This window comes from Pinus tabuliformis, chromosome 8, assembly GCF_031772625.1.
Source record: "Pinus tabuliformis cultivar Carrire ecotype Pingquan chromosome 8, CPIR1, whole genome shotgun sequence".
Lineage (NCBI taxonomy): Eukaryota > Viridiplantae > Streptophyta > Pinopsida > Pinales > Pinaceae > Pinus > Pinus tabuliformis.
Genome location: NC_142294.1, coordinates 156,347,520 through 156,374,423, shown reverse-complemented (window position 1 = coordinate 156,374,423; position 26,904 = coordinate 156,347,520). Strand labels below are relative to the sequence as shown.

Below are 26,904 nucleotides of genomic sequence, written 5' to 3'. Positions count from 1 at the left end.
GCACGGCAGTTTATGTCCAAAACAGGACTCCACACAGGGCATTGGGCAAGATCACTCCGGAAAGTGTCTTCACCAAGAAGACACCTGAAGTCAGTCATTTCAGGATATTTGGGAGTTTGGCATATTGTCGTATACCCGAAGAAAAGAGAAAGAAATTAGATCAAACTGCTGAGAAAGGATATCTTGTGGGATATAGCGAGAATGCTAAGGCATATAGAGTCTATCTTCCAGGGAGTAGGAAGGTAGTAGTTCGGCGGGATGTAAAGTTCATGGAGGACAAAGCTTTTAGGAAATCCCGAGAAATGCCTTCCGAGGAGCAGTCAAAAGACGATTTGTTGGTCCAACCACTTCGACCAGCAGAAACTAGTACCAGCAATTCTCCTAAAGGAAAAGCTTCAGAACAGGAGGAATCTCAGGAAGAGGAAGAGCTGATAGATGTACCCACTACCAGTGGAAGAACGAGCCGAGAACTCTGACAAATTCTACGAGATGCAGAGGACTTCATTGGTGCACCCAGGAATGATAAAAGGGAGCGAAGACAGCCAGACAGATACCAAGCCTTAGTAGCTCAGGTTGGGGAACCCTCTAGTTTTCAGGAGGTCATTCAGCATCAAGTATGGGTAGATGCTATGGTGGAGGAATACAGTTCTATAATGGTCAATGATGTCTGGGAAGTGGTACCTAGGCCTCAGGACAGGTCAATGGTAGGTTCGAGATGGATCTACAAAGTCAAATATGTTGCAGACAGCAGTGTGGAGAAATACAAAGCCAGGTTTGTGGCTAAGGGGTATGCTCAGAAGGAAGGGATAGACTACGAAGAAACCTTCGCCCCAGTAGCCAGGTATACTTCTATTAGAACCGTGATATCCCTTGCAGCACAGATGGGGTGGGAGATTCACTAGATGGATGTCAAGACGGCGTTCTTGAACGAGGTGATAGAAAAGAAGTATACATTGAACAGCCAAAGGGTTTTGAGACACATGAGAAGAAATCTCATGTATGCAGATTAAAGAAAGCCTTGTATGGGCTTAAACAGGCACCTAGAGCATGGTACGGTCGAATTGATGGCTACTTGCAGAAGATGGGGTTCGTCAAGAGTGACGCAGATCCTAATCTCTACTATCTTGTCGTAGAGAATGAGCCTCTAATCCTAGTGTTATATGTGGATGATCTTTTTCTGACAGGATCATCCAGGCTCATCAAAGACTGTAAGAAGAATCTAGCCACAGAATTCAACAAGAAGGATTTGGGACAGATGCATTATTTCCTGGGGTTGGAAGTTTGGTAGCAGAAGGGTGAGATATTCCTTAGACAAGGGAGATATGGTACAGAGATCTTGAAGATTTTCAGGATGCAGGACTGTAGACCTATGGTTACTCCAATGATCACCAACTGGAAGAATATTGATGCATCAGAAGATAAAGACGTTGATCCCACCTTCTACAGGCAGCTTATAGGGTCCCTGATGTATTTGGTCAATACCAGGCCAGACATTTGTTACCCTGTCAACACCCTCAGTCAGTTCATGGTGGAACCCAAGAGAGCGCATTGGGCAGCAGCCAAACATGTTCTCAGGTATATACAAGGAACAGTCGAGCATGGACTATTGTACACCCAAGGCAATGACATCAGGCTGAGTGGGTTCACTGACGCAGATTGGGTTGGAAGTTCAGTAGATCGGAAAAGTATAATTGGGTACTATTTCAACATTGGATCAGGAATGACCTCCTGGTGTAGTAGAAAACAAAAATTCGTGGCTCTAAGCTCAGCTGAAGAAAAATATATGGCAGCTAGCACAGCTTCGTGCGAAGCCATATGGCTTAGGAAATTGCTTGTGAATCTATTCAGGAGAAGGATGGAAGCAACCAGGATTTTGTATCATAATCAAAGTTGCATCAAGCTCTCTAAAAACCCAGTATTTCATGATCGGTCGAAACACATTGATATCAGGTGTCCCTTTGTTAGACACTGTGTCCAACGAGGGGAAATACAGTTGAGGTACATTCTTACAGGAGAACAGGTGGCAGACATCCTCACCAAGGCTCTAGGAAGAACAAAGTTTGTTTATTTCAAGGAGAAGATGGGGATGGTGAAGAATCCATTTCGATAGCAGAAATAGATAAGTATTGGGAGTTGCAGTGCAGCAATCACCAATGGCAGTGCTATGGGCAGCATGATGCAACATATTCAGAGGGAGCTACAGTACAGATGTAGCAGTGACAGTTGCAGTGTCATGGGCAACAGTACAGGTTGCAACAGTGCAGTGGTTGAGGGGAAAAGGACCAATGCCATGGATCAGTGTGGTGCTTCAATTAGGAAACACTGCTAGAGCACATTCCTCGCTAAGAGGGAGTGTTGATTTTGGGTAGCATCGGATGTGCTCTAGCTCCAAAATTTTGTGGAGGGGCTAGAATACATGAGATATCCCAGACCCAAAAATCGTTTGGAGAAATTTCACCCGGATGAGAAGTTATTAAATTAATTAATATTTTAATGGGTTCCTAAGTCTAAACTTAGGAAAATAAAAATATTAATGGGTATTAATGAAGATAAGGGTGAGAAGCTTCTAAGAGACGAGGATCAAGTCTGTTTTAATCTTAACCGTTGATTAGAGACTTAATCTCGGTCGTTGATTCATCAACAGGAAAAGTATAAGAGAAGACTTGAGGATCATTTGGAGACACACCAGCGAATACTCAGTATCCCAAGGAAAATCGATTCTCAAAGAGAAGGAGATCGATTTCAGAGGGAGAGTTGCAGGGTGGAGGAAGAGGAGGGCATCAACAGCAGTCAGTGACTGAGGAGGAGGTGACGCAGGGGTATTGAGAGATAGCGCAGAGGGAAGACACAATCCTCATGCAGGCTGACACAGAGGGACGCAGAACCACGTAGAGTGACGCAGAAGTGATGCAGAAGTGGGAGAAGGGTCTCCAGGGTGTCAAAAAGTTTCCAGGAAAGGGATGAACCTTGTCTCAGGTGTTTTCTCTCAGTAGTGTCTCAATTTCTCTGTAAAATCATTCCTTGTAAAGCGATTGTTGTTGAAGATTAATAAAACCCTAATCTGTTGCATCGGTTTTCCCACATTGGGTTTTTCCAGGCACAATTGTCCAAAAACTACTGTGTTGATGTGATTGGTTCTTGTGCTTGTTATTTTCTCTATGTAATTATGTGATAATTGCAGTAGAATTTATTATGTTTGCTGAAAGGATTTCGTAAATAGCTTATTGTGAGAAATAAGTAGGTGAAATAAATCAGTTACTGCAGTAGAATTTCGGGTTCGAAATTTTCACACATTGAGATTGACTTAGAAATCAATGTGGTTGGGGAAGTTGAACCTGAGGCTTGGAGTGAACCCTTAAGTCATTGTGTTTGACTGAGAGACCAATGGGTTTGGTCGGGGACATTGATTTTGAGTTCTCTTCCTTGACTCATTGTGTTTGACTGAGAGACCAAGTGGACTTGGTCAGGAAGATTGATTTTGTGTACTCTCTTTGGTCATTATGCTTCACTGAGAAACCATTTCATATGGTTGGAGAAGTTGGCCTCATTGATTGATCCCATTGGTCAGTTGGGTGTTGAGTTTGATGCCATTGGGTTTTGGCTTAGGAATGAGTTTGATGCTATGTATCTTTCCTTATGATGAGACATGTACATCTGATCTCTCCCTTGGGTTAAAACTGAGAGACCAATGGATTGGTCGGGGAGATTGATCTTGAGAAAAAGAGACAGAGAGAATGAAAAGTACCTCCCTAGCTAAGAGGGAGTGTTGAAAATTGGTAGCTTTGGTTGGTATCTTCATTGGAAAAACAAAGAAGAAATTGTGTATTTTTCAAGTTGACCAAGTCGGCCTCATTTAGACAAGTCGACCCCACCTATTGAAGGGGTTTGACCCTAGGGCCTAAGGTCAAAACCCACCTCCTAGCACACATATAAATTTGCATTCAATTGACCCCATTTGGCATCCATCCAAAACTCATCCATTCGATCTGAAACAAGAAGAACAGTCCATACATGTGAAGGAGAAGAGGAAGATTATTTTTGTGTTGACTAGCTCTCTTGATGTCTGTTTGACTGAGCTCTTAACTGATTTTGGAGGCCAAGATTCTTTGTGATTCGTTGACTCTGTTTGACTGAAGTTTATCTTTGTTTCTAGGCCATTGACCAAGAGTTGACCGAAAGTCAACTTCTGCGATTTGACCAAGACTTTGACTGTGGAATTACAGGCCGAATTTTGGCCCCTTTAACCAACTACCTCAGGCCGAAATTCAACCTCTCTGTTGTAGACTTGGACAATGCGTTGACTTTTCTCTCTCATTTGACTAGTTTGACTTGGCATTTATTGAAGTCAGAGATTGGAATTTTCACTAGAATATTCTAATGTACATTTTGATGAATTGAACTCTCCATCATAAGGAAAGATTATTGGGTTTTCCCATTTATGGGTTTTGCCCTAGTCATTGGTCAAAATTTTGGTGTCTCTTGTCTCATTGTTTAATCTGATCTCTACTGCTCTATTGAAGAAGTTAATGGTTGAAGTTTTGCAAGTGCAACTGCTTAATGATTGGAATGCTCTAAAGAAGTCTAATTGTATCATTGGAAGTAGTTATCAGTTTGAAAAATTGTACTTATCTTGATTGCACTAGGAAATCAACTGTCCCCTTTGTTCCATCATTATTCATATGACACCTATTGATTGAGGGATGTACCAGGGACTTGTCTTTCCCCTTAAGGGTTGGGAACACCTAATAGGACAGTCATTAGCCACTCTCAATGTTGCACGAAGCGGGGATGTTTTTTGGAAGTGAAGCATCGAAAGCATCATTTTCCAAAAAGCTAGGAAGCGAAACATCTTGGAAGAATCTACTGTATATATATATATATTTGCATTTATTAGTTGTAGAAGATACGAAAACATGCATATTTGTACATAAATCAAGATAGATATGGCATCCATTGTACATCAATGATTAAATATTTGAGTATCAACCATCTAGATTCTAGCAATTACAAACATCAAATTTTTAAGCATATCATAAAACATAAAACATTTATAAGATAAAATCATAAAACATTCAAATAACTTATCTAGCAAGTGAGCAACTATCAACATGAGCCATGTCCAAACTTCAAATAATAATGTTTACAAAATAGGCCACCTATCCACCACCAAGTACACACTAAACTAGGAAGAGTAAGACCGATAAGTTCAAATTCATAAGTCTAATCTATGACAAAAGTAGTAAACTGTAAATATATCTACTAATCTCTCCTCCTTCCACCATGAACATTACGTGAGCCTCCATGTGGTGGCAGTGACGAAGATGGTGGTTGTGGAAGATGCCGCAGTTGTGGTGGTAGAACTGATGAAGATGAATCCCCTATTGTTGGTGTTGAAGAATGCAACCTGGGAACCATGGGACCAGAGGGGAGTGGCATCTCACCTCGATCATCATCATCCTCGATAAGAGCATCCTCCGATTGCTCTAATTGAAACCCTCCATCCTCCAAATTGGCCTCCTTTGGGTTTTTGTCCCAAAGCTTAAGGTCTTTATTATTCTTTGCATCATCACAGTAATGGGACAACAATCGCAAGTCGTAGTGAACATAGACCAAGCTCTCTATCAGTCTAAATTTAACCTGTTTCTTTTAACACTGTGGAGGAAAGAATAAAAGCTCCAACACCTCTCTACAGAGGAAGTGTTTACCACCTATGATAGCACCTGCAATGCCAAATTTTGTAGAAGTCTAGTAGCACCTTCATGCATGTTCCACCACTCAAGGGAAGAGAAATTCTCTCGATCTTTAATTGCATGATTGCTCCCAAATGGACCAGTGCCAAGCATATAGTTGCTCATTTGTTTCCATAGAATGGAAGACGACTCCTCATCAGGGACTAATTTATCCAATGCTTTCATATAACCATTGAACTGGTAGACCCCACGAACCAGGAACCAGCCAGAACCGTATGGAAACCGGTAAGAAAATCAAACCAAAAAACCAGTCAACCAAAAGCACATGATATATTCATTTTTTAAAGAAAAACATATATATTCATGTTGTCCATATGAATCCAAACCATTTGTACACAAATAAGCAAAAGTTCTCAATTATATAGCATGTAAGGGTGCACATAACCAAAATAGCACTAAGTGCAATCCATCTCTAAACCGAAAATACATCAGCAAACAAGTTCCATGTGGCCTCTAACATCCAAAAAAAATTATTCTACAACAAATACCTACATATCATCAAAATCATTGCCTATATTTGGATCTTTGTCATCACTATCACACTCTAAGCATTAAAATAAGATAGAAAATTCATAGCATGTCAAGTCAAGATTTTGTTTTAAGTGATGGGTAGTTGTTTTAGTAGGCTCATGATAGAGGAGTTCAACAACCAATGCCACTAACATCAAGGTACATAGAGGGCTTGGTGCTCTTGATTAAATACTAGTTACATACCCTCGTACATGGGAAAATCCAATGCAGCGTTGCAATCCCCCCAATACTGAAATCTTGTAAAACTGTCAATTCTATTGGATTTTGAGTGAGATCTAAAATTCTACTTTCTCCATATGAAATCCAATGAAGTCAAAATCACTCTCAAACATCTTGAGTCATTTCATGGTAATGTTAAAAATTCAAGTAAAAGAATGAAAATGAAAGATAAAGGAGAATGACGATGAAATGCATAGCAATAGTAGGGCCATATGCTTGAATATTAGGCACCTATTATGGGCTTTCTTCAACTTGGATATATGTGTCCTTCGATCTTGTACTTCGAACCTGTTATGAATATAATTCATATCAAAATAAATAAATATAAATAATATAAATACTAAGTAATCAATTAGTGATTATGTTAAGAAGTCATTAGTTAAGTGAAAAGGCATGTCTAAAAAACATGCCCAGTCACGAAAGGACACCTGCTTAGGTATATATATGTGGGTCCTCATTGTAACATTCATCACTTGTACAATTTTTATATATAATAAATTATTATTACAGAATACCTCTTGTGTATTTTTACATTCAAGCCTCCAAGCTATCAGTTTTCATTCTTCAGTAACAGGTTTTATGCTTCAGTAATATCAGAGCCATGGCACAAAATATAATTATGCGGGTCTTTGAACGTTGTTCGCCGCACAATATGCCATCACGTTCACATCCTGAATTCATGGAACAGTTTAGTAAAGTTCAAGAAGCATTTCAGTGTTTAGAAAAATCATTTGCAAAAGTTAAGGCATGTCAAAAGGAAATCAATAATAAGGAAGATGATAGCAATGGTTAAACGAAACAAGGTGAAGCAATAGATGATTATAATGTTGAAGATACAAATGAAGTTGATCTTGATGTGGATGAGGTTGATCAAGATCAAGATGATGATTCTAATGAAGCTGAAATAGATCAAGATGATGAGCCAAATGGAAATGATAAAGATGACATCCCAAGCTTAGGAGTTGTTAAAGAAAATGTTGTAGACACTTCAATGGAGGTTGATATGTCAAACAAAATCCAAGACATGCCAGATCCATTGCAAAGTACAAAAAATAGTGAGATTGGGGGTCATGTTGATATTGAAACAGTTAACCAAAAGAATATTGGACAACTAGAACAAATATTGGATTTGATGAGGGCTGAAATTGGTCAATGTAATGCAGAGAAGCATGATGAAAATGTGTCTTGCAAGAACATTATGTTAGAACAAAAGCAAGGAATTCCAGATTCCTCATTGGAGGAAGTTAGTGAACATGGTGGAGGGAAACATTTCATGGAGGCATCACCTGAGAGTCTTTCACAAACCGGTGATGATAAGCAAGCAAGAAATGGAGTTGCAGTGCAAGCTACTATTTTGAGTGGCGAGGGCAATGAGGAAGTGCAAGACCTGTTACTTCTGGATGTTACTCCCCTTTCATTAGGGCTTGAAACTGCAGGCAGGATTATGATTATTCTCATCTCGAGGAACACTACCATCCCCACCAAGAAGGAGCAAGTCTTTTCAACTTGCTCAGATAAACAGCTTGGTGTGTTGATTCGAGTTTATGAGGGTGAGTGAACTCGAACCTGGAACAATAACTTGTTGGGTAAATTTGAGCTTTTTGGTAAACCCCCTGCTCCCAAAAGAGTTCCTCATATCACTGTGTGCCTTGATATTGATGCCAACAATATTCTAAATGTCTCTGCTAAGGAAAAAACCATTGGTCAGAAAAACAAAACTACCTTCCTACAAGCACGGCATCTTAACACCAAATATTGTAAGGCAACTCAGGGAATGTTGGACAAAGATAAATTGCCCGTTTCAGGTCTTGATCAAATTGATTCTGCAACCTCTCCCAACCAAATATTTATTAAAAAGGATATCTGTAACATTCCAAGGCTGCAACACCACAAATTTTTTCAAGCTACAAATTGGCATGACGATAAAAATGAAAATAGAAATACAGAGATCGTTAATAATGACCATAATACAGATGTCTCTTCTTCAATTCTGAACATGGAAGACGTGGAGAGATTATTCTCTGGTTTCATTACGGAGGAGTTAACAGATTTATTATTTTATTTGAGTTTGGTGTCGTGCCAAACGGCAACCATGTACCTACACATGTTTGACGCTTACCAAGTGCCAATCGCTCATGCAGCTTATTCTCATTTCTGCGTGGCAAAAATCTTGGGAGATGTTTCCGCCTCGTTAGGCCTGGAAAAAGTCTACAAAAAATCCCGATTTAATCCTAAAAACGTGATTTTTTGAACTAAACAATTTAATCCCCCGACTTTTTGGCGACTTTTTCACAAACGAAAAAATCGCGATTTTTTCCTTATACTCCCGATTTAATCGGGAGTCGACCCAAAAAGTCTTCCTCCCTTCCCAGGCCGCGGATAAAGAGGCCGCAAAGGTGAAAAAACTATAAACTGAAGCTTTCATCCATGCATTTTCAAGTTATTGCATTGTATTGTTTGTCATACTTCTTGCGAGCATAGCAGTCTCATTTGTAATCTGTTAGTTTTGAGGTTAAGATATGTTTTTGTTTGCCAAGGAAAACAAATCTTTATACTTCATATTTCTAGTTAGAAAGCAAAGTATACATTGGCTAAGCCTCCAGGCTTTCAGTGATCCAGACTCTAACAGCCACTGCCCCTTCAAAAGATTACAAAAGTACCAAAAGGACAGGCATACAACAGTCTTCCATAGAAAGAACCCCACACCATCAAAAACATTGTTACAGTTGTTGAATGCTTCCAGACGAAACAACAAAGAGGAGGTAATGAAGATCAAATAGCAACAACCTGTCCAAAAAAAACAAAACCAGTGCCTCAAAAAAGAACCCATTTTTCAGACAGGAACAAAGTACCTGTGAAATCTTGTGACAGCAAAGATCCTTCCTGCAATGAGAGCAGGTTTTGAAAGGGAATCTTCTTTAGTGGTGAATTCCCTGTAAATGTGGGGAAAGGTTATGTATCAGAAGTGGATTTTACCTCCAAGAGTTTTTGAATAATAGATGCCAAGGCTAGGTTAATAATCTGACATCTACTGTTTTCTCAGAAAATAAGTAGCTTGGATTCACCAAGCGTTAATTTTCACATCTACTGTGATACTCACTGTTAATTTTCGTTGGAGCTACCACCTGACACCTTATTACCCAAGCAGATTACAATCTACTGAATAAATGCATGACTTATTTCTTAATACAATTAGCCGAAACAAAAATTAAAAGGGGAAGAGGATCTCAGTGACTGATTACTTGATGACTTTTAGATGATTCATGATATACATTTATTATATTTTTTGTTGATATTTTGACTCTTGAGAGTTGAGACTCAGACAGGACTCAAAATTCAGGATTTGATTCACTATTTTGATATGTGATGAAGCATTAGATTTCATATACATATTATATATTAGCTTTCTTTACATGTTTATGTGGAAATGCATTTATTTGATGTTGTGGATACTCTAGATGTTAAAAAAAATAAAAAATAAAATGAATAATTTTGTGTTTTTTTAATTTTGCCGACTTTTTCAAAAAACTCCCGACTTTGACGAGTTTTTCAACTTTTGGACCCTTGCCGAATTAATCCCGACTTCGACTTTTTCCACATTGTTCTCAACTATGGCATAGAAGGCACCACAGACGAAGCTGCGTGTGACTCAAACCTTAACCAATTTCTTGGCACTGTCTCTTCATTGTTTTTGCTACCGCCAGCATCAAAGATTTTTTTTGTGCGTGAAGATGTCAGCGTTGTGCACTCATCCACGATCTTCCTATGCCACCGTCGAGTAGTTTCACCCCACTCACACCATTCCATATACTGTCGCCACCATTGTTGTGGTCCAGACTGACTGTCGGCACCTTGTCTGTGTGTCGCTCCAATCCCGTGTTGCCGCGTTGACCGCTCAGTATCCCCGCTACCTGTCTGTCTGCGTTGTTGACTTCGTCGTTTTAAGTGGTATCAACAGTCGTAACCCAAACCCATAACCTTTCGCCCAGTCACGCAGATTATTAAATTCACACAGCCATAAATTCCGTGGGGTATATAAAGTTTGGTTGGGTTATGTAGAGCTATATAAATCATATGGTCATATATATTGATTGATTTACTTAATTAATTAATATATATTAAAAAAATCAGTAATTAAAATAAAATAAAAAACAAAAGGGTCAATATATATATAAAAATATAAAAATAAAAATAAAATATAATAAAATTAGAGCTATAAAAAAAAGGTGATTATGTTAAGAAGTCATTAGTTAAGTGAAAAGGCATGTCTAAAAGACATGCCCGGTCACGGAAGGACACCTGCTTAGGTATATATATGTGGGTCCTCATTGTAACATTCATCACTTGTACAATTTTTATATAATAAATTATTATTACAAAATACCTCTTGTGTATTTTTACATTCAAGCCTCCAAGGTATTAGTTTTCGTTCTTCAGTAACAGTTTTTAGTTTTTTTAGTAGGCTCATGATAGAGGAGTTCAACAATGCCACTAACATCAAGGTAGATAGAGGGCTTGGTGCTCTTGATTAAATACTAGTTCCATACCCTCGTACATGGGAAAATCCAATGTAGCGTTGCAATCCCCCCAATACTGAAATCTTGTAAAACTGTCAAGTCTGCTGGATTTTGAGTGAGATCTAAAATTCTACTTTCTCCATATGAAATCCAATTTAGTCAAAATCACTCTCAAACATCTTGAGTACTTTCAAGGAGAATGAAGATGAAATGCATAGCAATAGTAGGGCCATATGCTTGCCTATTAGGCACCTATTATGGGCTTTCTTCAACTTGCATATATGTGTCCTTCGATCTTGTACTTCGAACCCCTGAGATTGTTCCAAGTAGACTTCCTCCTTAAGTGAGCCATGCAAGAAAGCAGCCTTAACGTCCATTTTAAATAGGCTCCATCCTTGAGTGGGAGCAAGAGCAATAACAGATCGAATAGTGGTATATTGGGCAACCAGTGCAAATATCTCGTCATAGTCCACTCCTTCCTTTTGAGAGAAGCCTCGAACAACGAACCTGGCCTTGTATTTCTCAGCACTCCCATCTGCTCCATGTTTGATTTTGTATAGCCATTTTGAGGTGACTACAGACTTGTCTTTCGGTCTAGGGACCACATCCCAGACATCATTTTTCATGATAGATTCATACTCCTCATTCATCGCATCCTTCCAGACTTGGTGCTTTACAGCTTCTTCGAACGTACATTGCTCAATTTGAACAATAGTTCTCATAGCAACTAAGTACCCTTAATACCTGTTCGACTTCTTACTTTCACAGAATGTCCCTCTTGGAACAATATGTTTTTCAGCATCTTCAAGAGTATATTTGAGCCACAAAGGTCTTTCCTTCAGGTGGAGGGATCACCATGAGGTGGATCAATGGGATCCAACGGGCCTTCAACATTGGGCATAGGCTCATCTGTCGGGGGTTCATCCTATTTTTCTGTAGCATCATCATTGTCTTTCCTAGGCATAGGGAGATCTTTGGCTTTCCCAAGAGCAGTGTCTTCATCGAAGGTAACATCATGGCTTACCTCCACATCTCTTTGACCAGGAACATAAATTCTATATGCCTTTGAGTTTTCACTATAGCCCACAAATATACCTTTCTTCCCAAATGCTTCCAACTTGTTTCTTTTCTCTTTAGGCATATGAAAATATACGGGACAACCAAAAATTCTAAAATGAGAAACATCCGTTGTCTTACTAGTGAAGACTTCTTCGGGTGTCTTGAAATCTAGTGCTTGATGTGAACTCCTATTTTTAACATACACAGCAGTGTTGGCAGCATCTCCCCATAAGAACTTCGATAGACCTTGATCATGGAGCATAACACGGGTGGCTTCCATGATTGTTCGATTCTTCCTTTCAGCAACTCCATTTTGCTCAGGAGTGTATGGAACGGTTGTCTCCCTCTTAATGCCAGCCTCTCTGCAAAAGTCATTGAATTCATTTGATTCATATTCGGTTCCATTGTCGGTCCTCAATATTTTGATCTTCTTCCCTGTTTGATTTTCCACCAAGGCTTTGAAAGAACAGAACCATTTGAACACTTCATCCTTCTTTAAGAAATAGATCCATGTTTTGCAAGAGAAGTCATCCACAAAAATTGCATAGTATAAGTATCCTCCCAATGATGTTACGAACAACATACCAGATAGGTCAGAATGGACAAATTGAAGAATATCAGTGGTTTGGCTTTCACTTGAAGGGAACGGTCCCCTTGTAAGTTTCCCATCTGCACAACCCTGAAAAACTCCTTCATGATTCATGTTGAAATCGGGCATACCTGTGACCATCTTCCTTACCCCAAGTAAGGCCTTGTAATGTAAGTGGGCGAACCTTCAGTGCCATAGCTCAGATTGAAGTGAAGCATCACAAGTCAAGGCTCCCAAAGGACTTCCTCCAACTTGATAGAGATCATCAACCCTAAATCCAAGTGTGAATGCATCTTTAGGGTTTCTTTGTCAAATACATACCTTTCCATCAACGAATGCTACCTTGAAGCCTTTATCTCCCATCGCAGAAATAGACACCAGGTTCTTCTTCAAATCGGGGACATACAACACTTATTGTAGATGAATGGTTTGACCTTGATTCAAGTGAAGAGTGATAGTACCTATCCCTTTCACGAGGTAGGTGGCATTATCTCCAAGTATGATCTCCAAATTAGTCTTATTTTCAATCAAATTTGAGAGGGCCTCTTTGTACCTAGTGAAGTGCCTTGAGGCTCCACTATCAATCGACCAATGATCCAAAGTATTCAGAGGAGAGGCTATATATAGAGTGGAAATAAGATAAAATTCCTTTTGTTTTTTCTACAACATTACTTTCCTCATACTTGGAGTTTCTTGATCTTTTGGGAGGTCGACCATTTCCATATCTGAGTAGCGAGAGCATTCCTTTTTCCTTTATTGTTGAACTTGTTGTTCCTTTGATTTCCATTGCCTTTGATCTTGTTGTTATTGTCATCATCCCTTGGAGAATTCTTCTTGTAAGGACACTCTTTAGCATAGTGACCAAACCTGTTACAATTGAAACACCTTCCTTTCCTTCCTTCTTTGAATCCTTGTTTGAATCCTTAACCCTGTCCCCTTGGACCAGCATTATTTTTCTTCTTTGCATGAGTGGAGAAAGCAGTAGGTTCATTTCCATTTGAGGGCTTGTCTCTCTCCATCATCCTTGTCTCCTCTTGAGTGCATCTAGCCAATAATTCATTAAAACTAGGAATCTTGTCATTGTTCAAAATGGTGGTGTTAAACACATCCCATGCTCTTGAAAGACTCCCAAGTGCAATGAGAGTGAGCTCCCTGTCAGCAATAACTTCTCCAATAGATAAAAGGTCATTCTTGATTTGTGTGATCCTCATGAAGTAGGATTGGATGGACTCCCCTTTATCCATCTTGATGTCCTTCAACTTGTTCTTGAGAAAGAGGATTTGATTTTCATTGCTCACTTTGAACATCCCAACCAGCTTATCATATATCTCCTTAGAAGTTCCCAAATCAGAATATAGGCTACCAAATGCTTTTGAATAGAGTCAACCAAAATTTTCTTTGCTTTGACCTCACCTTCTATATACTTGTCTTAGCAACAACTGGTGCATTTGAAGGAGGCTCCACCACTTTTCCCTGCACATAGTCCAATACTTCATGCTCCTCCAAAGTCAAGTCCAAAGTCATCTTCCATGCATGATAGTCAGATTTGTCATTGAGCTTGTCCTCGATCTTGAAGTAAGATGAAGAAGCCATTGAAACTTGTCCAATAAACCTTTCTTGGTGATTGTTTTTCTCTCTCTTGCTTGGGCTTTGTCTTCACCTAGCCTCTAATACCATGTTAAATTTAGATAACAATGGTATGTTCTATGCTTAGCATAATTACTTCAATGTACATTTAAGCAACCCAATGACAATAATCACATTAACCATAAATCACATTGACAGTAATGGTAGATAGAACATAAAATAAAATGTAGAAGACAAGCCAAGACAAGAGGACACCAGATTTGGCGAATGTCAGGGAAAAACCCTAATGTGGGGAAAACCCTTTGATCAATTATTCTTATTATTATATCAAATGTTCAGCAAAGAGAGAGAGTACAAAAGTCAAAATTGACTTGCCAAATCAAAGTCAAAACGGCCCTGTCAACTGCAGTCAAACTCAGCCCTAACTAGAAAGTCAAAGATGGTCAATGCAGTTGTCAAACATGCCTCCTTGAGCTTGATCAACCTTAGTCAAACTCAGCCTTCTTTGTTGGTCAACATCAACCCAAAATAGTCCTTCAAAGTCCAGTCAAATTTGGTCAAAGGAGAAAGAAAGTTTGCTGTAATTTTATGCGATTAAAGTTGCAGTCAACACTAGTCAAAGTGCTCAAATTTCCTTGACTTTTGTGCCCAGCAATGCAACCTAGAGAAATAGAAATAATCCCCCAAAAATCATAGTCAAAACTGGTCAAATACCCCTCAGTCAACGTTGGTCAAACTTCAACTGAAAACAGAAAGTCAACGCAGTCAAAAGAGCCTCTTGAAATCCACACGTGTTAGAGAAAGTGCGCTGCCTGCGATTTTGTACAGCGCAATCAGATGAGGAGAGAGAAATGATGAGTTGTGATGTTGCCAAATGAGGTGAGATGTCACTTGTATTTATACAAGTCGTTGAGGATGAAGTGACACATCCATTAGGCTGCATGAGCCTACATGATGATGTGGCCGACCTGAACAATTTGCACATGTGTGGGCATAAATTCAAAAACACACTTCTGCTTGTCCAAATTAGATGATCTTTATATCAATTTTGGTCCTCTCGAAAAAAGGAATTTAATGCAATCATCATCTCCATCAAATGAGTTGTCTTGAGGTGGAATTTGGCCCTGGTTGCCAATTTTAACAATAACCCTAGCTTTTTAATGCTTAGGGTATGTTGATATTAATAATGAAACTCTAATCCACCTAGGGTTTGTTGATAAAAGTCTAGACCATATGATGAAATCCTACTCTCTTGATGTTTAGGATTTGTTGATGTTATGAAACTCTAGCCTTTTAGGGTTTGTCGTTGATATCTAGGTTATATAATGAAACCCTAGATTTTTAGGATAAACTAGGGTTTATAACAAAACCCTTGTAATGAAAGATCCAAGGAATAAAACACTAGGTGTATATGTTTTCGTTCGATTGAAACCCTATCTTAATTGAGTTGTATATCTAACGTTAAAATTTTGATATTTTTATCTAAGGTTTATGAAAAAAACCTAATAGAGTTTGATATGAAATTCTAGGGCATGATAATAAAACCCTAGATATAGAAATGCTTTCATTATGATTGAAATGCTAACTCAATATAGTTGATGACATCCAAGGCTTTAGTCTTAAAGATGGAATTTAGGGTTTGTGGTGATTGTGAAAGTCTAGCGTATGAAAGATGTAACCCTTGTTGATTGTGGACCTAACTAGGTTCAAGTCTTGGATATCTAAAGTTTGATTGTTTTGATGCTCCCATTGAAATGACATGCTAACCCTATCTTGATAAAGTTAACTCCATACTCGTGTATATTTGTACTTGGTTGTACTTGTTTAGCAGGTACATAATCTTCAAGATGTTGAAGATGTTCACCTACCTCATAATTAATGATGACTTGATAAGTTGATAATGATGATGAGCATGACGGTTAAAGTTCTTCGATGAAATGATGATGCAAAAGAAAGAGCCTATGTGGCTAGAAGAATAAAATTGTTGATGGACTTATCCCCTAGTTGAAAAGAAACTTGGATAAAGGAAAAAGTATATCTCCCTAGTTGAGAGGGAGCTTGATTGAAAAGTGGATCTCCTCCACTTGATAACTTGATGTAAAGACCATGGGGATGATTGAAATCAGAGAATAGCTAAAGCACTACAGATGATTATTCGTGATTGATAAAGTTGTGAACAAGACTTGGATGTTTTGAAAGAAGCACTGAGGTTGAGTTTGGTGTTGCTGGAAAAGTTGACGAAGGAAGGTTCTGTAGAAATGAGTTTAGACATTATGATGACCTAAGCAGCATCAGAATGATTGAGGACCTCGAAGGTTTGTGCCAACATATATATTCAAGGTTTTTGGGGTTGTGATTGTACAGGTAGATCTCTCCATAAGAAGGTTGAACATTTTGGAAGCATGTTTGGACTGATGGATATATTTGATTTAGTTTATAGGGAGAAATGAAGCATCTTACGTTGTGTGCCCGTATGATGCTTGGGAGGACATCTGGCCGGCCTGTGATGATGTCTAGATCCTGAAGTAGGGAAGGTATCATTGGTCTTATGGAGCTCCGACCTTGGATATAATACATAGATCATCGTGAGTTGGTGTTAGAGTTGAAGCCTGATGGTACCTATAGTGGCAGAAGCTTGGATAACACCTTAGTCCCGATCGGACAGATACCTTGGTCAAGTATCTGGTCCATAGCACTATGTGTGCTAAGACTCTTCATAGAACATGTCAATATGAGTTCATCCTTGTACCTATGTGTACAATTATGAATACCTCCTTAGTTAAGAGGGAGTGTTGAGAAATGTAACTAGTATCGGTCTTCATAATTGTATTTGAGTCATGATGTAATCTATTTGTCAAAAGAAAGAAAAGAAAAATTATTGTAAGAAGAAAAATTATTATTAAGCATGGATTTCATGCCTGGTTTATTTTGTTTCTAGGTCAAAAGCACCCATTGAGTGCTCTAGGGTTTGTATCTTAAGTCAAAATCAAAGTCATTATGTAAAAGACCCTTCTTGGGCTCATTGTGTCATAGAAAGAAAAATATTTTATGTCAAAATTATGTCTTGTCCCTCCTCCATCAAGTCGGCCTCTTCAACAGTCTAGTTGGCCTCATGAAGGGACACGTCCACCTTGTAAAGACTATATATAAAGGAGCATTTGTCCTATTGTGAAGATAAACCAACCAACATGAATTCAATCTGCAATTTCTGTTGATGAAGGAAGTACAAAAAAGCATAAAAGGAAGAGCTATCTATTGAAAGAAAATGAAAGAGGAGGACCAAAGTATATTGCAGAACATAAGTATATTGTAGGACCGAAGTTTGTTAGTATGATTGCAGGACCAAATTATACTAATATGTTGCAGACAAAAAGGAAGATCGAGACCTTGAAATCTATGGTATAAAGATAGTTGTCTTAAACATCTTTTGGAAGGCTGACTTGATGGATGGAGGGAGGTCTTGGTCTAGGTCAAAAGGTCTTGGTTGTCTCATTGACTTGGTTCTACTGGTAGAAGAGTTTGACTGGGTTTTCCCCTTCTAGGGAGTTTAGCCCTGGCTTGGAGCTTATCTTTGGTGTCCTATTGTTGCATTTGTGATCTTTTTGTTTGGCCCTTGTCTTGATGATGGAAAGAGCATAACAATAATGATAAAGAACTAATATAATCACAAGAACTTGTCAAAGTATAAGAGAAATCAAGTTAAGAGAAATCAAACTATATCTTGCCCTAGATTTCTCAACACTCCCCACCATTATCAGACCACAGCACCTTGATTTTTCTACCAGTTTAGTTCTCAAGCAAGGCTTTAAACTCCAAAAACTTCGAGAAGACCTCATCTTTCTTTGTCAAGAAAAATATCTAGGTCTTCCTTGAGTGATCATCTATGAAGGTGACATAATACTTGTACCCACTATGGGATCTGTAGAGAAAGGACCACACACGTCTGAATGAACGATGTCCAAGATGCCCTAGGCCCTGTTGTCTTTGCTAGGAAAAGATGACTTGGCATACTTTCCAAGTGTGCAACCCTTGCACACCTCATGTTGATCCATGTTGCACTGTGGTAGCCCTGTCGCTATCTCCTTACGAATCTTTAGTGCCCAATGGTGTAAATGCCACATGTGCCTATGCCATAACTATCCAAGCTCGTTGCTTGAGTCATGGCCTCCTCTACTGGTCAATGTTGCGACCGTATCAAACTGTAATTTGTACAAGCTCTTGTGCCTAACCCCAATCTGCCTCGGCAAATTGGAGTTTGAGGGTTTTGTAAAAACCCTAGCTTTTCTAAAGGCCACCTCGTACCCCTTATCTTCCAAAGCTGAAATTGAAAGGAGGTTCTTCTTGAGCCCCGGTATGTAAAGAACATCTCTAAGATATAGAGGGTTTCCAAACTCCCTCTCAAAACAAATTGTACCAGTACCCTTGACTCGATACTTCCCATTGTCTCCCATCTCAATGTCAAACTGCATGTCCTTTTTTGACAGTTTGCTGAAATACTTCTTGTTTCCCGTCATATGACAAGATGCACCACTGTCCACATGCCATAAACTGGTAGCCACTGAACTTGCCATATAGGCAAGACTCAAGAGTGAAAACTCATTCTCAAAATGAGAAGAGAACTCATCTATCTCTGCAAAGGGTGCTACATGGTCCTTCTTGGACCCTTTCTTCCTACTAGTGGCATGAAAAACACTTGATCTTGTTGAGATCCTTTTTCTTCTTCTCACCCTTAGAACTCAGCTCACCATCACCATTGCTATTTTTACCCTTGGACATGGTCCCCTTACTAGCTAGAGCAAAATTTTCTTCATCTTCCTCACTCTTAACATGAGATCCAGCTTTAGCTTGTCTGTGAATCTCCTCTTGGACGCAATCACCCCATAAACGCTCCCAGTTTGGAAAGTTTTCTTGGGCACATATCCCATCTGTGAAGGCTTGCCATGACTTGGTGAAACATAATAGGGCAAAATTTACCAGATCTCTATCTGGAACTGTCTCACCCACACCAACCAGCTCTTCCTTTAATTTGGAAAACTTGGTTAGATAAGGCACTATTGAATCTAACTTGGACATTTTAATGTTTTTGAGCAAGGTTACATGGGAGCAAGAGTGAAAATAGGGAGCGGGAGCTACATTTTCAGAAGCTCCCAGTTTGGGAGCCAATCAGGGAGCGAATTTTTTTATATATTTATGCATATATGTCAACAAAAGCATGTAGAATGATGAATTAGATATAAAAAGCATCAAAACATAGATTGAACCATATAACATCAATCATCTAGAAGTTATAATCTTCATCAATCATGTCCACAAGTTAGTAACATACAACATATTGAGTCTCATGATACATCAATCTTAAAGTTTCAAGCTTTCAAAATTCAATATATAACATTTATCATCATTGATCACCAAAGTTGTACTTGTAAGCTAAGTGTAACCATTACAACAAAGAATATCTAACATGAAATGAAATGTTATAAAATGAAATGAAACAACTTTCAACTTTCACGAAGCATCATATTCATAATTCATTACCAATGAGTTATAATTGCCAAATTTAAACTTCAAACTTAAATTGTCATATATTGTTTACGAAAAATATCATAATAAATATGAAAGAGTCAACAGTTATAAAAACTAGAAAAGACAAGTAAATCTATTATCTATTGCTAATGTTTGGGCCTCTTACCACCACCAGAAATGTCTAATTTTCTAGTCTTGTTGGAAAATCAGGATCTTTGTCATTAATATCACCCTCTAAGCATTAATATCCAAAGCTAAGTTGCACGAAGCGTCGAAACGTTTCAAAGTTTCTGAAACGGGTACATTTAGAAACGTCGACTGAAACATTATATATATATATATATATATATAAGTGATTGCAAGAAAAGGGGGAAATAAGACCCATAGTTGACAATTTATAAGGAAAACCAAATCTATATTAACTCTATTAGATGATTACATGATGGTCGAGTTTCGATCAAGTTTTGGCCGAGTTTCAGAGTTTCGGATACGGGTACGGCCCGAAACGCTGGGTTCCTAGAAGTTTCGTGCAACATAGATCAAGAGGTATCTTTGGCATTACCTCTGGATCTGTATAGGGATCGTTGTCATTAATATCACCCTCTAAGCATTAACATAAGATAAAAGAAACATAGCATGTCAAGTCAAAATTTTGTTTGAGTGATAGGTACATTTTTAGTAGGGTCATGATAAAGGAGTTCGACAACCAATGTCACTAACATAAAGGTACATAAAGGGATTGGTGCTCTTGATTAAATAAGAGTTCCATACCCTAATACATGACAAACTCCAATGTCAACATTGCAATCCTCCCAATCCTGAAATCCTGAAAAAAACTGATAAGTCTGCTAGATTTTGAATGAGATCTAAAACTCTACTTTCTCCATATGAAATCCAACGAGGTCGAAACCACTCTCGAACATCCTGAGTCATTTCATGGTAATGTTAAAAATTTAAGTAAAAGGATGAAATGAAGATTAAGGAGAATGTTACTTTTACCTTAAGAATTTAACATTACCATGAATCGCATATCAATACTAGGGCCATAAGCTTGATCATTAGGCTGCCCCACTCAAAAATTATTTGTTTCTTTGAAAAAAATTGCAAAAAAGGCTAGGGAGCGAAAATTTCGCTCCCGGGGTCACTCCCGAAGAGAGCGCGCTTCGGGAGCGGGTTCGAGGGGGAGAGCTGCTCCCCCACAACCTTGTTTTTGAGCTTGTCCTTCTACACCAACTTCTTAGCCTCACTCGAACCCTGAGAGACCAACGTTGGCTATCCACATTTCTTTGGTTTTCTTCTTCCTAGTCAACTAAAGAATAATGTGGTATTTGACTCCTTCCAAGATCATCCTCCTTGCCTTGGCATCCATCTTATTAAGATGAGCCAACTATTGAGGATCAGTGGGCGTGGCTAGGACATTATCAACAAAATCCCAAACCCCTTGTTCCTCTAGTACCACTGGTATCCTTTCATGCAATAAACAAAAGTTGGACACACCATCCAATTTGTCTTCAAATCTATGACCCTGATATGCCATCCTAACAAATCGAACTATTGAATACAAATCACACTGTCGGAAACTTGATATGCCAAATCGATCTAATAAACTCGCTCCCTCTGCATCGCAGAAGTTGCTCCTGAAGATAAAACCTATGCTTGGTCTTCAATCAAAAGCTGAGCTTTGAAACCATGTGAGATTTTCTTAAAACCCAGTAAGCTAATTCGCGGTTTTCTAAGTGTAAAAACCCAAAAACACAAACAACTGATATTCTAGAAACTTAAATTACAAATACACTGGGTTTTCTAACTTAACATGCACAACGGAAAAATAAATCAGAGGATAAATGCATTCAGACATAAAACACAAGATATACCCAGGAATGCCCAACTCTAGGGAAAACCTACAACTTTGTGTCTTTTATTTTCTTTAGCAAAAGGATTTTTCTCCAAAATTTCATAGCAAGGGAAACTACCCTTTTATCACAGGAAAACAACTGATCAATCCTCCGAGATAAATCGATCTAATCATTGCTCACTCAATCTGCTAAAAAGGTCATGCGGATCTACCTATTTGCTCACACGTGCAAGCACAAATCTTCTCCTCCTGCGCACACACGCGAACTAGAGCTGCACAACTAAGGTCTAAGCTAAAACAATTCATCCCTCACTCAATTTGACTCTCTCCACTGTGAACTGTTGAACCCTGGCCTCTTCCTCTCGCTGATATGACACACGACTTGTGCTCAACTGACTTGCCACCAACTCACTCTATCTCCTCTTATAATTTGATCTCAACCCTAATCTCCCTCTCAACGGCTGAGAATAAATCGTGATCAAGGGCTAAGATTAAATCATAGGTTAAATTTTTTATTTTTCCTAAGTCTAACTTTAGGAAATAGTTAAATAATTAATATTCTACTAAAGTGGTTGTCTTGTGGGTTCCTCTGCTAGCCTTAGCACTTAGGCAAGCAGAACCCTTCTCTACTCCAATCAACATCCATAAGCAAATACTCCACAAAAGATCACATCTCCACAAGAAACAAGTCTATTTTAGCTAGGTTGAAATCTCTCAAAGAGTCTGAATTGATCCACAAGTGATGATGAAAGACAAATGAGGTGACCTCTATTTATGAGATCTACCTCAACTAAATTATGACTAATGAAGCCCCTAAAACATGTTTGACATTAAATGACTTTGGGTTACAAGCCAACCCATTAGCTAAATGACAAAAATGAGCCATAAATGCCCACATGTGTGAGTCATAGCCTCTAAAAGTGTTGACATCATGCCCTTTTAGGGCTCCAAATGCCATGTCAAGGTGTGATGAGATGTGAAAATGTGTCATAGTCCTAGAATCATCTAAAATTTGAGGAATATCCCTCAAATCCTCCTTTGGGGTGCCATAATGTCAGCTCCATGGCTCTCCAACTTTCAAAATAGGGCCTCCTCTATCCAGCATTAGGGCTTCTCCAAGTGCAACAAGCCCTCCCTAATCTCTCAATGGGATACAATCTTCATCTGGGCTCTGAATCATGTCCTACCCATCAAGTTGTGTAAAGGCCAACTTGGGGGCATGTTGGGTCTAGTGGTATCAACACAAAGAATCATCAATGCTAGTTCAAAGTAAACCAATGTCCTAGCTCCTGAGGGTGCTCTGGGACATGTAACATCTATTAAAGTCATTAAGAGGCCCAACTCTCAACATTGCATCTGCTAAGCCATCTATCTCTCTAAAGAGGCTTGGGTACCTGTGGAGTGGGTGCCTTCAAGCCCTGGGTTGTTGTGGACCACCTGACAAAACAACATGAACTCAAGTGAAAGCAACCATCCACCAAAGACCAAGATCATATATGCATCTAAGTGGACCAAACTTGAATATAAGGGTATATTATTACTTCAAACAATGATCACTTTCTGATATCTAACTAGACCAAGTCCCGTAAAGGTGTTTCATACCTTAATAGAGGTGGTTAATGGTCAACCCTATTAGGTGCTTCCAACCCTCAAGGGGAAGTGATAATTTCGAGGTCAACCCTTCAATCAATAGGTGTTAGTGTAAATGTGTGATAATGGAGAGGGAAAGGCTTCATGGCCAAGTACCATGGTCAAAGGGACCAACTGATGGGGTGTCCACATCTTGAATGTATGAATGTAAAGGAGGGATCAATCGTGAAGGCAAGAGTTACCCTGCTCGGCCTACTTTTTCCACCCCTCTTGTGCACCTTTTACTTCTTCTATATAATGCCTTGTTTTACCGCATATAGCTCAAGGGTTAGAGCTTGCTCTTTATAATGTAGCATTTTTATATTACCCCTTAAGATGAGACAATTCATCTCTCATTGAGATTGGGACATGCAAGGGTTCATTTTGATGTAATCGAGCATCAAATGCTCAGGAACCGAGTGATGGCTAATGAGGAGGGTAGAGCTCATGCTAGGCTTTTGCCCACACGTTGACTTATGTCCCAGCCATCTTTTGCATTTTGATATTCTTCTTTTTCAATTGTTGTGGCCATGATATGTTTTTTTTAGTCTTTTAGCTACATCAACCTCCAAGGAAATGTTTTCCGGCCCTACTCAAAGAATGTGAACATGAGGGTGTCAAATCCCAATGAACCAATGACAAGTTAGACCCGAAGATTGGAAGTGGCATACAGGGCATATAATGTGTGATGGAAAGTGTCAAGTATGGTATAGGGAATAATGAACATGATATTTCAATCCGAGTTTTCCATGTAGTGCAGCTCTTATAAGTTATAACCATAAGGCCTAAAGGGAGGTCCCATTGGACTAAGGCTAAAGATTAACTCTCTTGGTAAGGTGAGAGAACAAATTTAAGCTCAAGATTGGTCAATCTTCAAGACCACCCCTTTATCCATACTAAATGCCCAAAACAAACAAGTATAAGCACCCGATTGGAAAATGATCAAAGTACCTTTTGAATAGCAGCCCACCTTCATCCAAGTGGTAATGTTGGATGGTGAGAGGCAGTTAGATGATGCAAATGGCAAAGACACATATCATATCATCACTAAATAGTGGTTGTTGGGGACTACTGTCCAGCTGGCTGTCAAATCTAGGGTAACAAAGCCAGAGAGTTGCCATATCAGGACTAGAGGACAAACAGGTTTCTGCAGGGATTTACTTTTTGACATTTTCTCGGAGTTGTGCTGGCACGCCCACGTTGTTTTCATGCTGGTGGTACTCTTGAGTCTTAAGTCTCATTGACCTACCTTTGTGCTCAGTTGTTGGAAATTAATAAAATTATATTATATTATCTTATCAATAACACCTTTCTTGATAACACTTGAGAAGTCAAACATGAATAGGATTTACTTTTTATGAATGGAACAGAAGTGTAATGGAGAAAATGTAAAGTGTTAAGTATAGTTAGGATATAGAAAGTGCTACCTTAACCAGATTCCCAGTAATACACGCTAACTTGAGATATGACAACACTTCTAAAGGATAATCGCATACCCCATGGTATGCCGAGGCAAGTAATAAAATCATAAATGTTATGAAGTGTTATCAGATCAAACCAATACATGGAACAGCAAGTGAAATAAACAGTCTAAACCACAGTACCATGGCATAATGTACCATCCATAACTACATCTGTCATCCGAGGTGTGAGGAAGGAGATCTGATATACCGTGGCTGAGCTAGCACAATGACATATCTGTAGGAGAAACTGAAAGAGATGTCTGAGTCTAGAGAATATGACCTAAATAGTTGACACTATCAGCAACCAACACCCCTTGTAAGGGTGCCTCTAGTAGTTACCCTTGGGTGGGGAATACCCTAGAAAATCTTAAAAGGCAGAGAATTCATGATTTTTCCCAGCTCATCTTTATACTGATTAAACTCTAAAAAGGGGGTTTGTACTTTAACATAAACACTTTTTCTCTAGCAAAATAAAGAAAATAGTATCCTACATCTACTGTACATAAAAGAATTCAAGACCGTTATAAATCAATCATTCTCAAAAATACCTCATGAATTTCTTCTTGTTATTATGATTTCTGGTGCCACTATAATGTTTTGATATTTTCATCTTTCGGCACCAAGTTTTCGTATACAATGGTACAAACTTCTAGTATATTAAGGTAGAAATAATACCTGGAGGTTCTAAGCTAAAGAATGAACATAGAAAGCAAGGAAACGGTAATTTTTTAAACATTGGCCATCAGTGGAATATACTAATGTTAAATTTTCTTAGTTGTTCTGAAGTGTGAGATGCTCCAAAGATTCTTATTTTAGAAAAGAATGCTTTTATCCAACTAGTTTAATTTGAATTATAAATATATAATGGGATCCATTAGCTCATCCGGATTAGTGTAAACTTGTCTTTGCTTAAGAACATTCTTATTTCTACAAGTGATTCTTCAAACTCCAAATAATTACTTGACAGAACTCAATAATATTGAAAGTAAAAAATTAGACATATAAGAGGACTGCTTGTAACGATGATGAAACAAAAGAGGCGCTGGCAATAACAACAAAAGCAATACAAAAACATTCACATGAGCATTTTAAATCATGCCATGTAATCCATACAGTGGCAATAAATAAAATAAATTTGAAATAAAAATAACCAGAACCATAGAGAGAAATGCTTTCAGCTCAACCAGAAAATTTAAATCTTTGTACTGAAAATAAAACCAGAACAACTTCAAGCATGAGCTTCCCAAACAAAAGGATCTAGTATTCCTCCGTGTCATATAATGGATGGAAATAGTTTTGTCCAGTTACCTTTTCTTCTCGGTTTCCACGTCTCCAAATCAGCAGGAATAAGTCCTTTTCCCATTATTGGCTCCAGAATATCAGCAAGAACTCCCTGAAATAGCAGTAAGAATCTCTACATTGTGAATCTCCAAATCTCCCCAAATTTAATAACAATATCAGAACATGATTTAAGACGTCCTTTTGCCATTAATGATATTAATGGTAATGATCCATCAGATAGCCTTTGTTTTTCAAACATAATCCTTTAATTTTAAGAAACACGATTAAACCAAAGTTGAGTACAAAAACCCCTTAACTAAAAATATGGAGTTTGCAGAACTGAACAGAGGTATAGAGAAGCAATCTATTACTCATCTTATTTTCCCATATTCTCACCACGCAATCTTTTCTTAGTAATAGAACTTTTGACCATCTCTCTATCAATTGCACAGAAATATATACCATCAAGTCACTTATTTAGAAGAAACAGAGGCAAGGAACAACTGGATCAAGATAGAAATTCAAATAGCATTGCTCCAATATCAAAATATATATATATATATATATATATATAAAAAAAGAACTCGTTCATTATTTATATATTCAGTCTCCTCCTGGCATTATTTCTGAGGCTGGTTCGACCCTTTCCCACAGCAAACAGATCAAAATCTAGCATAACCTCTGTTATTTCATCAACAGAAAATGGTATGTTTGTACCAGGCCAAGGTCCTCACAATTTTGTAGAAGTCCAACTAATGTCTACAACCATGTCAACCATATCAACAGATTATGCACCCAAGCTGTCCAAGTTGTTCTGTGAAAGGCAGACTTAACTTTGAATCCTAGGGAGTGCTCAATCTTCCCCAGAATTGGCTGCAGTCTTTGCAATATAAATAGACCA

General features: G+C 38.5%; 1 protein-coding gene across 1 annotated transcript in view; it reads right to left on the bottom strand.

Annotated features, from left to right (window-relative positions):
• Positions 1 to 26,904, bottom strand: part of CYP97B3 (cytochrome P450, family 97, subfamily B, polypeptide 3) — a 374,464-nt gene that overhangs the window by 295,937 nt on the left and 51,623 nt on the right. The window contains exon 4 of the mRNA XM_089371882.1: positions 26,031 to 26,115. Within this exon, the coding sequence (XP_089228008.1) occupies positions 26,031 to 26,115 (85 nt within the window). The remainder of the gene's footprint in view (positions 1 to 26,030; positions 26,116 to 26,904) is intronic.